Source organism: Mya arenaria, chromosome 11, assembly GCF_026914265.1.
Source record: "Mya arenaria isolate MELC-2E11 chromosome 11, ASM2691426v1".
NCBI lineage: Eukaryota > Metazoa > Mollusca > Bivalvia > Myida > Myidae > Mya > Mya arenaria.
The window spans coordinates 23,490,051-23,505,113 of NC_069132.1; the positions used below are offsets into that span (position 1 = coordinate 23,490,051).

Here is a 15,063-nt window from a genome sequence, read left to right on the forward strand (position 1 = left end):
TCATGTCCTCCTAGCAGTGTGGTTAACCATACATAATGAAAGTGACGTAACATGTCCTCCTACCTGTGTGGTACCATTACTTAATGAAAGTGGCGTATCATGTCCTCCTAGCAGTGTGGTTACCCATACATAATGAAAGTAGCGTATCATGTCCTCCTAGCAGTGTGGTTACCCATACAAAATGAAAGTGGCGTATCATGTCCTCCTAGCAGTGTGGTTAACCATACATAATGAAAGTGACGTAACATGTCCTCCTACCTGTGTGGTACCATTACTTAAAGAAAGGGGCGTATCATGTCCTCATAGCAGTGTGGTTACCCATACTTAATGAAAGTGACGTATCATGTCCTCCTACCAGTGTGGTTGCACATGCATATTGAAAGTGACGTATCTTGTCCTCCTAGATGTGTGGTACCATTACTTAATGAAAGTGGCGTATCATGTCCTCATAGCAGTGTGGTTACCCATACTTAATGAAAGTGGCGTACCATGTCCTCCTAGCAGTGTGGTTACCCATACATAATGAAAGTGACGTAACATGTCCTCCTACCTGTGTGGTACCATTACTTAATGAAAGTGGCCCATCATGTCATCATAGCAGTGTGGTTACCCATACATAATGAACGTGACGTATCATGTCCTCCTACCTGTGTGTTACCATTACTTAATGAAAGTGGCGCATCATGTCATCATAGCAGTGTGGTTACCCATACATAATGAAAGTGACGTAACATGTCCTCCTACCTGTGTGGTCCCATTACTTAATGAAAGTGGCCCATCATGTCATCATAGCAGTGTGGTTACCCATACATAATGAAAGTGACGTATCATGTCCTCCTAGCAGTGTGGTTACCCATGCATAATGAAAGTGACGTAACATGTCCTCCTACCTGTGTGGTACCATTACTTAATGAAAGTGGCGTATCATGTCCTCCTACCTGTGGGGTACCATTACTTAATGAAAGTGGCGTATCATGTCCTCCTACCTGTGGGGTACCATTACTTAATGAAAGTGGCGTATCATGTCATCATAGCAGTGTGGTTACCCATACTTAATGGAAGTGACGTATCATGTCCTCATAGCAGTATGGTCACCCATACATAATGAAAGTGACGTATCATGTCCTCCTAGCAGTGTGGTTACCTATACATACTGAAAGTGACGTATCATGTCCTCCTACCTGTGTGGTACCATTACTTAATGAAAGTGGCGTATCATGTCCTCCTACCTGTGGGGTACCATTACTTAATGAAAGTGGCGTATCATGTCCTCCTACCTGTGGGGTACCATTACTTAATGAAAGTGGCGTATCATGTCATCATAGCAGTGTGGTTACCCATACTTAATGAAAGTGACGTATCATGTCCTCATAGCAGTATGGTCACCCATACATAATGAAAGTGACGTATCATGTCCTCCTAGCAGTGTGGTTACCTATACATACTGAAAGTGACGTATCATGTCCTCCTACCTGTGTGGTACCATTACTTAATGAAAGTGGCGTATCATGTCCTCCTACCTGTGGGGTACCATTACTTAATGAAAGTGGCGTATCATGTCCTCCTACCTGTGGGGTACCATTACTTAATGAAAGTGGCGTATCATGTCATCATAGCAGTGTGGTTACCCATACTTAATGAAAGTGACGTATCATGTCCTCATAGCAGTATGGTCACCCATACATAATGAAAGTGACATATCATGTCCTCCTAGCAGTGTGGTTACCAATACATAATGAAAGTGACGTATCATGTCCTCCTACCTGTGTGGTACCATTACTTAATGAAAGTGGCGTATCATGTCCTCCTACCTGTGGGGTACCATTACTTAATGAAAGTGGCGCATCATGTCATCATAGCAGTGTGGTTACCCATACATAATGAAAGTGACGTAACATGTCCTCCTACCTGTGTGGTACCATTACTTAATGAAAGTGGCTCATCATGTCATCATAGCAGTGTGGTTACCCATACATAATGAAAGTGACGTATCATGTCCTCCTAGCAGTGTGGTTACCCATACATACTGAAAGTGACGTAACATGTCCTCCTACCTGTGTGGTACCATTACTTAATGAAAGTGGCGTATCATGTCCTCCTACCTGTGGGGTACCATTACTTAATGAAAGTGGCGTATCATGTCCTCCTACCTGTGGGGTACCATTACTTAATGAAAGTGGCGTATCATGTCATCATAGCAGTGTGGTTACCCATACTTAATGAAAGTGACGTATCATGTCCTCATAGCAGTATGGTCACCCATACATAATGAAAGTGACGTATCATGTCCTCCTAGCAGTGTGGTTACCTATACATACTGAAAGTGACGTATCATGTCCTCCTTCCTGTGTGGTACCATTACTTAATGAAAGTGGCGTATCATGTCCTCCTACCTGTGGGGTACCATTACTTAATGAAAGTGGCGTATCATGTCCTCCTACCTGTGGGGTACCATTACTTAATGAAAGTGGCGTATCATGTCATCATAGCAGTGTGGTTACCCATACTTAATGAAAGTGACGTATCATGTCCTCATAGCAGTATGGTCACCCATACATAATGAAAGTGACGTATCATGTCCTCCTAGCAGTGTGGTTACCAATACATAATGAAAGTGACGTATCATGTCCTCCTACCTGTGTGGTACCATTACTTAATGAAAGTGGCGTATCATGTCCTCCTACCTGTGTGGTAACATTACCTAATGAAAGTGGCGTATCATGTCCTCCTACCTGTGGGGTACCATTACTTAATGAAAGTGGCGTATCATGTCATCATAGCAGTGTGGTTACCCATACTTAATAAAAGTGACGTATCATGTCCTCATAGCAGTATGGTCACCCATACATAATGAAAGTGACATATCATGTCCTCCTAGCAGTGTGGTTACCAATACATAATGAAAGTGACGTATCATGTCCTCCTACCTGTGTGGTACCATTACTTAATGAAAGTGGCGTATCATGTCCTCCTACCTGTGGGGTACCATTACTTAATGAAAGTGGCGTATCATGTCATCATAGCAGTGTGGTTACCCATACTTAATGAAAGTGACGTATCATGTCCTCATAGCAGTATGGTCACCCATACATAATGAAAGTGGCGTATCATGTCCTCCTAGCAGTGTGGTTACCCATACATAATGAAAGTGGCGTATCATATCCTCATAGCAGTGTGGTTACCCATACTTAATGAAAGTGGCGTATCATGTCCTCATACCAGTGTGGTTACCTATACATACTGAAAGTGACGTATCATGCCCAATTACCTGTGTGGTACCATTACTTAATGAAAGTGGCGTATCATGTCCTCATAGCAGTACTGTTACCCATACATAATGAAAGTGATTTATCATGTCCTCCGAGCAGTGTGGTTACCCATTAATAATGAAAGTGACATATCATGTCCTCCTGGCAGTGTGGTTACCCATACTTAATGAAAGTGGCGTATCATGTCCTCCTAGCAGTGTGGTTACCCATACATAATGAAAGTGGCGTATCATGTCCTCCTAGCTGTGTGGTTACCCATACATAATGAAAGTGGCGTATCATGTCCTCTTAGCTGTGTGGTTACCCATACATAATGAAAGTGGCGTATCATGTCCTCCTAGCAGTGTGGTTACCCATACATAATGAAAGTGGCGTATCATGTCCTCCTAGCAGTGTGGTTACCCATACATAATGAAAGTGGCGTATCATGTCCTCCTAGCTGTGTGGTTACCCAAACATAATGAAAGTGGCGTATCATGTCCTCCTGGCAGTGTGGTTACCCATACATAATGAAAGTGACATATCATGTCCTCCTGGCAGTGTGGTTACCCATACATAATGAAAGTGGCTTATCATGTCCTCCTAGCTGTGTGGTTACCTATACATAATGAAAGTGGCGTATCATGTCCACCTAGCAGTGTGGTTACCCATACATAATGAAAGTGGCGTATCATGTCCACCTAGCAGTGTGGTTACCCATACATAATGAAAGTGGCGTATCATGTCCACCTAGCAGTGTGGTTACCCATACATAATAAAAGTGACGTAACATGTCCACCTAGCATCCACCTTGCAGTGTGGTAACCAATACATAATAAAAGTGACGTAACATGTCCACCTAGCATCCACCTTGCAGTGTGGTAACCAATACATAATAAAAGTGACGTAACATGTCCACCTAGCATCCACCTTGCAGTGTGGTAACCAATACATAATAAAAGTGACGTAACATGTCCACCTAGCATCCACCTTGCAGTGTGGTAACCAATACATAATAAAAGTAACGTAACATGTCCACCTAGCATCCACCTAGCAGTGTGGTAACCAATACATAATAAAAGTGACGTAACATGTCCACCTAGCATCCACCTTGCAGTGTGGTTACCAATACATAATAAAAGTGACGTAACATGTCCACCTAGCAACCACCTAGCGGTTTGGTTACCTATACATAATGAAAGTGGCGTTACATGTCTACCTAGCAGTGTGGTTACCCATACATAATGAAAGTGGCGTAACATGTTCACCTAGCAGTGTGGTATCCGTACATAATGAAAGTGGCGTTACATGTCATCCTAGCAGTGTGGTTACCCATACATAATGAAAATGGCGTTACATGTCCACCTAGCATTCACCTAGCAGTGTGGTTACCCACATAATGAAAGTGACGTAACTTGTCAATTTATTCTTTCATGACACAAAGTTCAGTGTCATATAAATGCGCATACCACAGTGGTTATCATGATTTATTTAAAAACAATGTAATTTCAATTATTAGATGGAATGAAGTACCTCAAGGCACCTGCCTATGCTGTTACAACACTAAATTGTGGCCGTCTTTGGAAAGCACATAGCGTTCGATGTATAAATTATATTTGAATGACTTTTTCCGAGCAGTGATTATATTTATATCGAAAATGCAGTTCTTCCTTTTGATCATTGTTTATTAAATTTTAATGTTCAATTTCATTTGTGACCCTTACTTTACCATATTAAGGTCTTTCGAAAAGCTGTCGTACGTTTGTTGGTTGATGACAGCAGTGTATAAAAGGCGTGTTTACTCTAAAGTAAAGCTACATACCATGGAGGTAGTTTGAAGACTGACTTGAGATTGAAACCACAAAATATAATTGCCTCGTATTTGTATAGTAATTTGCATACTGAAAACGCCTTGTCGTTCGGCCTTGAATCCATAAAACATGAGTCTATTTTGAGATACTTTATGGACATTCCCAAATATTTTGCACATTTGGTGTTTCGCTTTCGGTCACAATATTCCTGTTCCATTGTTAATAAAAGAAAAAAAGAGAGTAAATGAGTCAAAGTGACATCATCGAAAGGTACTTCTGATTTACCAAAACTATTGACAACAGAGATTTATGGCATGCAAACAACGAAACTGGCTGAATTTGGAGTGTACTACAAGTATGGAGTTAAAAGCAATATATTTCTTTACGCGTTTTAATACTCTTTTTTATTTGGATGTTGACATCCCCTTACTTGTTTGCAAACGTGCTTGAGACATACAATAGCCGTTGGCTTTAAATCTGCACTCTCTTAGATTGAACGTTTTGACAACTGTTTTTATTTTTTGTCTTGGAACAAGCCAATTTGTGCGATATTGCATATAAACCATTCATATAGGACTGCTGACGGAAAACAACAACATATTTTTCCAGTTAAGTTCAAAAATTGATGTTTTATGCATTTTTCTTAAAGCTGCACTCTCACAGATTGAACGTTTTGACAACTTTTTTATTTGTCTTGGAACGAGCAAATGTTTTGCGTAAATATCTGCAAACAAGTGATAAAAGACTGCTGACAAAATATCAGATCGCAGCTTTACATATTTCCGTCCCAAAATTGATGTTTTATGCATTTTTTCTTAAACCGTAAGTAACGGTTTAAGACATAAAACATTATATTTGAAATTGAAATATGAACATCGGTAAATATGTGAGAGTGCAGCTTTAAACCGTTAGTAACGCTTTAAGCCATCGAACTGAAATATGAAAATCTGCGATCTTATATTTTGTCAGCAGTCTTTTATCACTGATTTGCAGATATTTACGTAATAAAGTGCTCATTCCAAGACAAAAACTAATCAAGTTGTAAAAACGGTAAGTCTGTGAGAGTGCAGCTTTAGATTGATTCATTTTTTCAGTTAAGGAAATTGAGTTTAAACAAAAAAAATATTTATAAATAATCCATTGAAAATAGAGGAGCGAGCCGAGCAGTGAAAGTTCCGTTTAAACGCAGAATGATCGAAGCCTGATGTACACTCCACTCAATCGATCAGGCTTATCAGTTGATGTATGCCTTTATTTGCAGATGTCAAAATAAATTATGAGCATTCCAAATAAATGATGAGTGTTCGAAAATAAAAAATTATTCATAAAGATAAGTGCTGAACAAAGTAATCAGGAGTACTCGAAATAAATCATAATAACTCGAAGAAAATGATCAGTACTCAAAATAATTGATTGGTACTAACATAAAATGATGAGGTCGCGAAATAAATAATAAGTAATAAAAGATGAGTTTAACATATGTTTTCACTGCCAATTTCAAGGCGGTATCCCAATATATTCACTGCTTGTTTCAAGACTAAACTTATCATGCGATACACTAATGATTCCCTGCCTTTTCAAAAGCGTCACACCAATGATTCCCTGCCTGTTTCAAGGCGGTACACTAATGATACCCTGTCTGTTTCAATGCGTCACACCAATGATTCCCTGCCTGTTCCAATGCGTCACACCAATGATACCCTGCCTGTTTCAAGGCGGTACACTAATGAATCCCTGCCTGTTCCAAGGCGGTTCACTAATGAATCCCTGCATGTTCCATGGCGTCACATCAATGATTCCCTGCCTGTCTCAAGGCGGTACACAAATGATACTCTGCCTGTTTCAAGGCGTCACACCAATGATTCCCTGCCTGTTTCAAGGCGGAACACTATTGATACCCTGCCTGTTTCAAGGCGGTACACTAATGATACTCTGCCTGTTTCAAGGCGTCACACCAATGATTCCCTGCCTGTTCAAAGGCGGAACACTATTGATACCCTGCCTGTTTCAAGGCGTCACACCAATGATTCCCTGCCTGTTCCAAGGCGGAACACTATTGATACCCTGCCTGTTTCAAGGCAGTACTCTAATGATACTCTGCCTGTTTCAAGGCATCACACCAATGATTCCCTGCCTGTTCCAAGACGGAACACTATTGATACCCTGCCTGTTTCAAGGCGTCACACCGATGATTCCTTGCCTGTTTCAAGGCGGTACACTATTGATACTCTGCCTGTTTCAAGGCAGTACACTAATGATACTCTGCCTGTTTCAAGGCGTCACATCGATAATTCCTTGCCTGTTTCAAGGCGGAACACTATTGATACCCTGCCTGTTTCAAGGCGTCACACCGATGATTCCTTGCCTGTTTCAAGGCGGTACACTATTGATACCCTGCCTGTTTCAAGGCGGTACACTAATGATACTCTGCCTGTTTAAAGGCGTCACACCAATGATTACCTGCCTGTTCCAAGGCGGAACATTATTGATACCCTGCCTGTTTCAAGGCGTCACACCAATGATTCCCTGCCTGTTCCAAGGCGGTACACTATTGATACCCTGCCTGTTTCAAGGCAGTACACTAATGAATCCCTGCCTGTTTCAAGGCGTCACACTAATGATTCCCTGCCTGTTTCAAGGCGTCACACTAAAGATTCCCTGTCTGTTTCAAGGCGGTATACTAATGAATGCCATGCCTGTTCCAAGGCGGTTCACGAATGAATCCCTGCTTGTTCCAAGGCGGTTCACTAATGAATCCCTGCCTGTTCCAAGGCGGTTCACTAATGATTGACTGCCTGTTCCAAGGCGGTTCAATTATGAATCCTTGTATGTTCCAATGCGTCACACTAATGAATCCCTGCCTGTTCCAAGGCTGTACACTAATGATTCCCTACCTGTTCCAACGCGTCACACTAATGAATCCCTGCCTGTTCCAAGGCGGTACACTAATGATTCCCTACCTGTTCCAATGTGTCACACTAATAAATCCCTGCCTGTTCCAAGGCGGTACACTAATGATTCCCTACCTGTTCCAATGCGTCACACCAATGATACCCTGCCAGTTTCAAGGCGGTACACTAATGAATCCCTGCCTGTTCCAAGGCGGTTCACTAATGAATCCCTGCATGTTCCATGGCGTCACTTCAATGATTCCCTGCCTGTCTCAAGGCGGTACACTAATGATACTCTGCCTGTTTCAAGGCGTCACACCAATGATTCCCTGCCTGTTCCAAGGCGGTACACTATTGATACCCTGTCTGTTTCAAGGCGGTTCACTAATGATACTCTGCCTGTTTCAAGGCGTCACACCAATGATTCCCTGCCTGTTCCAAGGAGGAACACTATTGATTCCCTGCCTGTTTCAAGGCGTCACACCAATGATTCCCTGCCTGTTCCAAGGCGGAACACTATTGATACCCTGCCTGTTTCAAGGCAGTACACTAATGATACTCTGCCTGTTTCAAGGCGTCACACCAATGATTCACTGCCTGTTCCAAGGCGGTACACTGTTGATACCCTGACTGTTTCAAGGCAGTACACTAATGATACTCTGCCTGTTTCAAGGCGTCACACCGATGATTCCTTGCCTGTTTCAAGGCGGTACACTATTGATACCCTGCCTGTTTCAAGGCAGTACACTAATGATACTCTGCCTGTTTCAAGGCGTCACACCGATGATTCCTTGCCTGCTTCAAGGCGGTTCACTATTGATACCCTGCCTGTTTCAAGGCGGTACACTAATGATTCCCTACCTGTTTCAAGGCGTCACACCAATGCTTTCCTGCCTGTTTCAAGGCAGTACACATAATGATTCCCTGCCTGTTTCAAGGCGTCACACCGATGATTCCTTGCCTGTTTCAAGGCGGTACACTATTGATACCCTGCCTGTTTCAAGGCAGTACACTAATGAATCCCTGCCTGTTCCAAGGGGGTTCACTAATGAATCCCTGCATGTTCCATGGCGTCACACCAATGATTCACTGCCTGTTTCAAGGCGGTACACTAATGATACTCTGCCTGTTTCAAGGCGTCACATCAATGATTCCCTGCCTGTTCCAAGGCGGAACACTATTGATATCCTGCCTGTTCCAAGGCGTCACACCAATGATTCCCTGCCTGTTCCAAGGCGGTACACTATTGATACCTTGACTGTTTCAAGGCAGTACACTAATGATACTCTGCCTGTTTCAAGGCTTCACACCAATGATTCCATGCCATTTCCAAGGCGGAACACTATTGATACCCTGCCTGTTTCAAGGCGTCACACCAATGATTCCCTGCCTGTTCCAAGGCGGTACACTATTGATACCCTGACTGTTTCAAGGCAGTACACTAATGATACTCTGCCCGTTTCAAGGCGTCACACCGATGATTCCTTGCCTGTTTCAAGGCAGTACACTAATGATACTCTGCCTGTTTCAAGGCGTCGCACCGATGATTCCTTGCCTGCTTCAAGGCGGTTCACTATTGATACCCTGCCTGTTTCAAGGCGGTACACTAATGAATCCCTGCCTGTTTCAAGGCGTCACACCAATGATTCCTTGCCTGTTCCAAGGCGGTACACTAATGATTCCCTGCCTGTTTCAAGGCGTCACACCAATGCTTTCCTGCCTGTTTCAAGGCAGTACACATAATGATTCCCTGCCTGTTTCAAGGCGTCACACCGTTGATTCCTTGCCTTTTTCAAGGCGGTACACTATTGATACCCTGCCTGTTTCAAGGCAGTACACTAATGAATCACTGCCTGTTCCAAGGGGGTTCACTAATGAATCCCTGCATGTTCCATGGCGTCACACCAATGATTCCCTGCCTGTTTCAAGGCGATACACTAATGATACTCTGCCTGTTTCAAGGCGTCACACCAATGATTCCCTGCCTGTTCCAAGGCGGTACACTATTGATACCCTGCCTGTTTCAAGGCGGTACACTAATGATACTCTGCCTGCCTCTTTCAAGGCATCACACTAATGATTCCCTGCCTGTTCAAAGACGGAACATTATTGATACCCTGCCTGTTTCAAGGCGTCATACCAATGATTCCCTGCTGTTCCAAGGCGGTACACTATTGATACCCTGCCTGTTTCAAGGCAGTACACTAATGAATCCCTGTCTGTTTCAAGGCGTCACACTAATGATTCCCTGCCTGTTTAAATGCATCACACTAATAATTCCCTGCCTGTTCCAAGGCGGTACACTAATGAATCTCTGCCTGTTCCAAGGCGGTACACTAATGAATCCCTGCCTGTTCCAATGAGGCACTCTAATGAATCCCTACCTGTTCAAATGCGTCACACTTATAAATCCCTGCCTGTTCCAACGGCGGTACACTAATTAGCCCCTGTATGTTCAATGGCGGTACACTAATGAATCCCTGCCTGTTCCAAGGCGGTTCACTAATGAATCCCTGCCTGTCCCAATGCGTCACACTAATGAATCCCTGCATTTTTAAAGGCGGTACACTTCTGAATCCCTGCATGTTCCAATGTGGTACACTAATGAATCCCTGCCTGTTCTAAGGCGGTACACTAATGATTCCCTACCTGTTCCATTGCGTCACATTAATGAATCCCTGCCAGTTCCAGACGGTACACTTATGATTCGCTACCTGTTCCAATGAGTCACACTAATGAATCCCTGCCTGTTCCAATGCGTCACACTAATGAATCCCTGCCTGTTCTAGACGGTATACTTATGATTCCCTACCTGTTCCAATGAGTCACACTAATGAATCCCTGCCTGTTCCAAGGCGGTACACTTATGATTCCCTACATGTTTAAAGGCGGTACACTTCTGAATCCCTGCATGTTCCAATGTGGTACACTAATGAATCCCTGCCTGTTCTAAGGCGGTACACTAATGATTCCCTACCTGTTCCATTGCGTCACATTAATGAATCCCTGCCAGTTCCAGACGGTACACTTATGATTCGCTACCTGTTCCAATGAGTCACACTAATGAATCCCTGCCTGTTCCAATGCGTCACACTAATGAATCCCTGCCTGTTCTAGACGGTATACTTATGATTCCCTACCTGTTCCAATGAGTCACACTAATGAATCCCTGCCTGTTCCAAGGCGGTACACTTATGATTCCCTACCTTTTCCAACGTGTCACACTAATGATTCCCTGCCTGTTTCAAGGCGGTACACTTATGATTCCTTCTCTGTTCCAATGCGTCACACTAATGAATCCCTACCTGTTCCAGACGGTACACTTATGATTCCCTACCTGGTTCAATGCGTCACACTAATGAATCCCTGCCTGTTCCAATGCGTCACACTAATGAATCCCTGTCTGTTCCAGACGGTACACTTATGATTCCCTACCTGTTCCAACGCGTCACACTAATGAATCCCTGCCTGTTCCAAGGCGGTACACTAATGATTCCCTACCTGTTCCAATGTGTCACACTAATAAATCCCTGCCTGTTCCAAGGCGGTACACTAATGATTCCCTACCTGTTCCAATGCGTCACACTAATAAATCCCTGCCTTTTCCAATGCGTCATACAAATAAATCCCTGCCTGTGTCAGACGGTACAAGTATGATTCCCTACCTGTTCTAAGGCGTCACACTAATGAAACTCTGCCTCTTCCAAGGCGGTACACTAATGAATCTCTGCCTGTTCCAAGGCGGTACACTAATGAATCTCTGCCTGTTCCAGACGGTACATTATGATTCCCAACCTGTTCCAATGCGTCACACTAATGATTCACTGCCTGTTCCAAGGCGGTACACTAATGATTCCGTACCTGTTCCAATGCGTCACACTAATAAATCCCTGCCTGTTCCAGACTGTACACTTATGATTCCCTACCTGTTCCAATGCGTCACACTAATAAATCTCTGCCTGTTCGAAGGCGGTACACTAATTAATCGCTGCCTGTTCAAGGCGGTCCACTAATGAATCCTTGCCTGTTCCAAGGCGGTACACTAATGGATCCTTGCCTGTTCCAAGGCGGTACACTATTGATTCCCTGTATGTTGAAAGGCAGTACACTAATGAATCCCTGCCTGTTCCAAGGCGGCACACTAATGAATCCCTGTCTATTCCAAGGCGGCACACTAATGAATCCTTTTTGTTCCAAGCCGGCACACTATTGATTCCCTGCATGTTTAAAGGCAATACACTAATGAATCCCTGTTCTAATCCAAGGCGGCACACTAATGAATCATTGTCTGTTCCAAGGCGGTACACTATTGATTCCCTGCATGTTTAAAGGCTGAACACTAATGGATCCCTGCCTGTTCCAAGGCGGTACCCTAATGGATCCCTGCCTGTTCCAAGGCGGCACACTAATGAATCCTTGTCTGTTCCAAGGCGGTACACTACTGATTACCTGCATGTTTAAAGGCAGAACACTCACGAATCCCTTACCTGTTCCAAGGCGGCACACTAACGAATCCCTGTCTGTTCCAAGGTGGCACACTAATGAATCCTTGTCTGTTCCAAGGCGGTACACTATTGATTACCTGCATGTTTAAAGGCAGAACACTAACGAATCCCTGTCTGTTCCAAGGTGGCACACTAATGAATTCTTGTCTGTTCCAAGGCGGTACACTACTGATTACCTGCATGTTTAAAGGCAGAACACTAACGAATCCCTGTCTGTTCCAAGGTGGCACACTAATGAATCCCTGTCTGTTCCAAGGCGGCACACTAATGAATCCCTGTCTGTTCCAAGGAGGCACTCTAATGAATCCCTGTCTGTTCCAAGGAGGCACACTAATGAATCCCTGCCTGTTCCAAGGAGGCACTCTAATTAATCCCTGCCTGTTCCAAGACGGTACACTAATGATTCCCTGCCTGTTCTAAGGCGGTACACTAATGAATCCCTGTCTGTTCCAAGGCGGCACACTAATGAAACCTTTCTGTTCCATGGCGGCACACTAATGAAACCTTTCTGTTCCAAGGTTGCACACTAATGAAACCTTTCTGTTCCAAGGCGGCACACTAATGAAACCTTTATGTTCCATGGCGGCACACTAATGAATCCTTGTCTGTTCCAAGGCGGCACACTATTGATTCCCTGCATGTTTAAAGGCAGAACACTAATGAATCCCTGCCGGTTCCAAGGCAGAAGGAGCAGTCGTGTATCCAGAACTGATGGAAGGTAAGTGATCAGAAGTTTTCACATAACTAAAAAAAGCAAATACTATTTTAGCTCCTTCTTGTTGCATTGAAATTTGAGTGACAAACAAAATAACTGAAAAATATCAAAATGTGAATATACACAGAATCATAACAAAAACATTATCTTAAAGAACAATAGTTTTCCTAACCTATATAAAGAAATTATAATGATCCGTTGATTTACGTCTTCATGGAATCAACTCAACTAGTGTCTTCGACATAACTTTTTACAGTGTGTGTACAAAACGTGATAAATTACGTCATAAATGATATGGCGGATGGCAATATTTTGCTTCGAATGAAAACTTTCAAAAAGATTACTATCTGTTGAAACTTAGCACAATCTACACCGCTTACAGAGCCTCGCCTTCAGTCTTTTACCAAAGTTTGATTGGGAGTTTAGTTTCTTTAAACTCTTCGACCAACCTTTTCACAAAACCACGGAGCACTGTCAAAACATTATTTTTGAAATAGGTTTGTCGAAGTGTTTGAAGAAACTGATTAACTAATCAAACCCCGGGAAAGACACGAAGGCGGGGCTCTTTAAGCGGTTTAGACTGCCCTTTGTTTCATTTAAAATGGTGAAGTAAAAGAAAAGTTATCTTTGTTTTAAGTCTTCAATATAAGCAAAATCTTGCCTTCTGACGTAGCATATACGACGTAATTTATCACGTGGTATATATATATATATATAGCTGAAACCGCTGTCATCATTCCAGCAACTCAAATAGACTTGGACGTTTTACTTATGCTAATTCAAATTGATCTTTTGTCTAGAAAATGTCAACTGCAGACTCTATCATAAGAAAGCTAGGTCTACGGGATCACCCCGAGGGTGGTTATATCCTGGAGACTCACCGTTCTGGCAGTTCAGCTGTGACATCTGGATACACAGACGTCAATGTGCAGTCGTCGTTAAAACTGCTGGTCACAGGATGGATCGATCTCAACACAACCGGAAGTGAGTCATATGAGTCGTTGACGATAGTACCAGGCCGCCAGGAGCGCCATCCTGATGGCGACGCTCGACGGAACTGCATTACTTCGATCATTTGGATGCAAACCGACAGACACCGATATATGAAATTGGCAAAGAACCTGTCAGATAATGTCAGCTATTATCATTGCGGAAATGCCTTTCAGTTTAACCTTTACGACCCAACCACGCACACCCTTCATCGTGAAACATTGGGTCCGGATTTCGACGCTGGACAGAGGCTACAAGTGGTTTGTCCAAGGGGGTGGTGGAAGTGTGGACAAATGCTGACTAGTGATACTTGTGACTACAGTCTCCTAGTGGAGGCCATGGGGCCTGGCTTTGACTGGCATGACTTTTCGTGGATCACGGAAGACGACATTCAAACTATTGATAACAAAGACGTGCGAGTACTTTTAGACGGGTTTGTGAATATATAATTTTACAGTTGGATCTCAGTTTAACCCTTGATTGTAAATCCGCTCAACTAACAAATGTAGTTTATTATTATTATCTTGGAATCCTTTGTGTGTATATTTTCGTGTTCCCTTGGATATTACAACGCATGTATGTACTTAATTGACAATTTTAAAACACTGGTCATTTTTAGCTTTGCTTTGTAAAATAAAAGATTGAAAATATTTGCGAATATTTTATTAACAGCAATATACATCAAAGCGCAGAGAGTGCTCAAAAGTGGAATTGCCTTGATTATTTCGATGTTGTTTTTTTAACTTAAAGCGAAAAATAATATTGTCTTGAAGCTTTAAACCTGAATACCCTTAGTACAAATGGCAACATCAGAATTTCAAATTTGCGATAAAAGTGAAATTTTGACTGGAAAGGAAACTGAGCCTGAGTCGATTTTTATACGTTTGTAAATGATTCAGCAGG

The 15,063-nt window shown here is 42.8% G+C and overlaps 2 protein-coding genes across 2 annotated transcripts; both read left to right on the plus strand.

Annotated features, from left to right (window-relative positions):
- Positions 1 to 6,607: 6,607 nt before the first annotated feature.
- LOC128208428 (serine/arginine repetitive matrix protein 2-like) lies at positions 6,608 to 9,693 on the plus strand. The gene is made up of 3 exons (XM_052911991.1): positions 6,608 to 7,470; positions 8,063 to 8,791; positions 8,889 to 9,693. Exons 1-3 carry the CDS (start codon positions 6,608 to 6,610, stop codon positions 9,691 to 9,693), a joined length of 2,397 nt encoding a protein of 798 aa, XP_052767951.1.
- Positions 9,694 to 12,499: 2,806 nt separating this feature from the next.
- LOC128207309 (uncharacterized) lies at positions 12,500 to 14,711 on the plus strand. The gene is made up of 2 exons (XM_052910153.1): positions 12,500 to 13,173; positions 13,971 to 14,711. Exon 2 carries the CDS (start codon positions 13,974 to 13,976, stop codon positions 14,607 to 14,609), a length of 636 nt encoding a protein of 211 aa, XP_052766113.1. The 5' UTR covers positions 12,500 to 13,173; positions 13,971 to 13,973; the 3' UTR covers positions 14,610 to 14,711.
- Positions 14,712 to 15,063: the final 352 nt, after the last annotated feature.

Excerpts from the sequence above, each read along its gene's own strand:
- LOC128208428 (XM_052911991.1), top strand. The coding sequence starts at position 6,608 with ATGCGATACACTAATGATTCCCTGCCTTTTCAAAAGCGTCACACCAAT. Across the intron at positions 7,471-8,062 it reads ACCCTGCCTGTTTCAAGGCG|GCGGTACACTAATGATTCCC; the intron begins GTACACTAATGA and ends GCCTGTTCCAAG. Across the intron at positions 8,792-8,888 it reads ACCCTGCCTGTTTCAAGGCG|GCGTCACACCGATGATTCCT; the intron begins GTACACTAATGA and ends GCCTGTTTCAAG.
- LOC128207309 (XM_052910153.1), top strand. The coding sequence starts at position 13,974 with ATGTCAACTGCAGACTCTATCATAAGAAAGCTAGGTCTACGGGATCAC.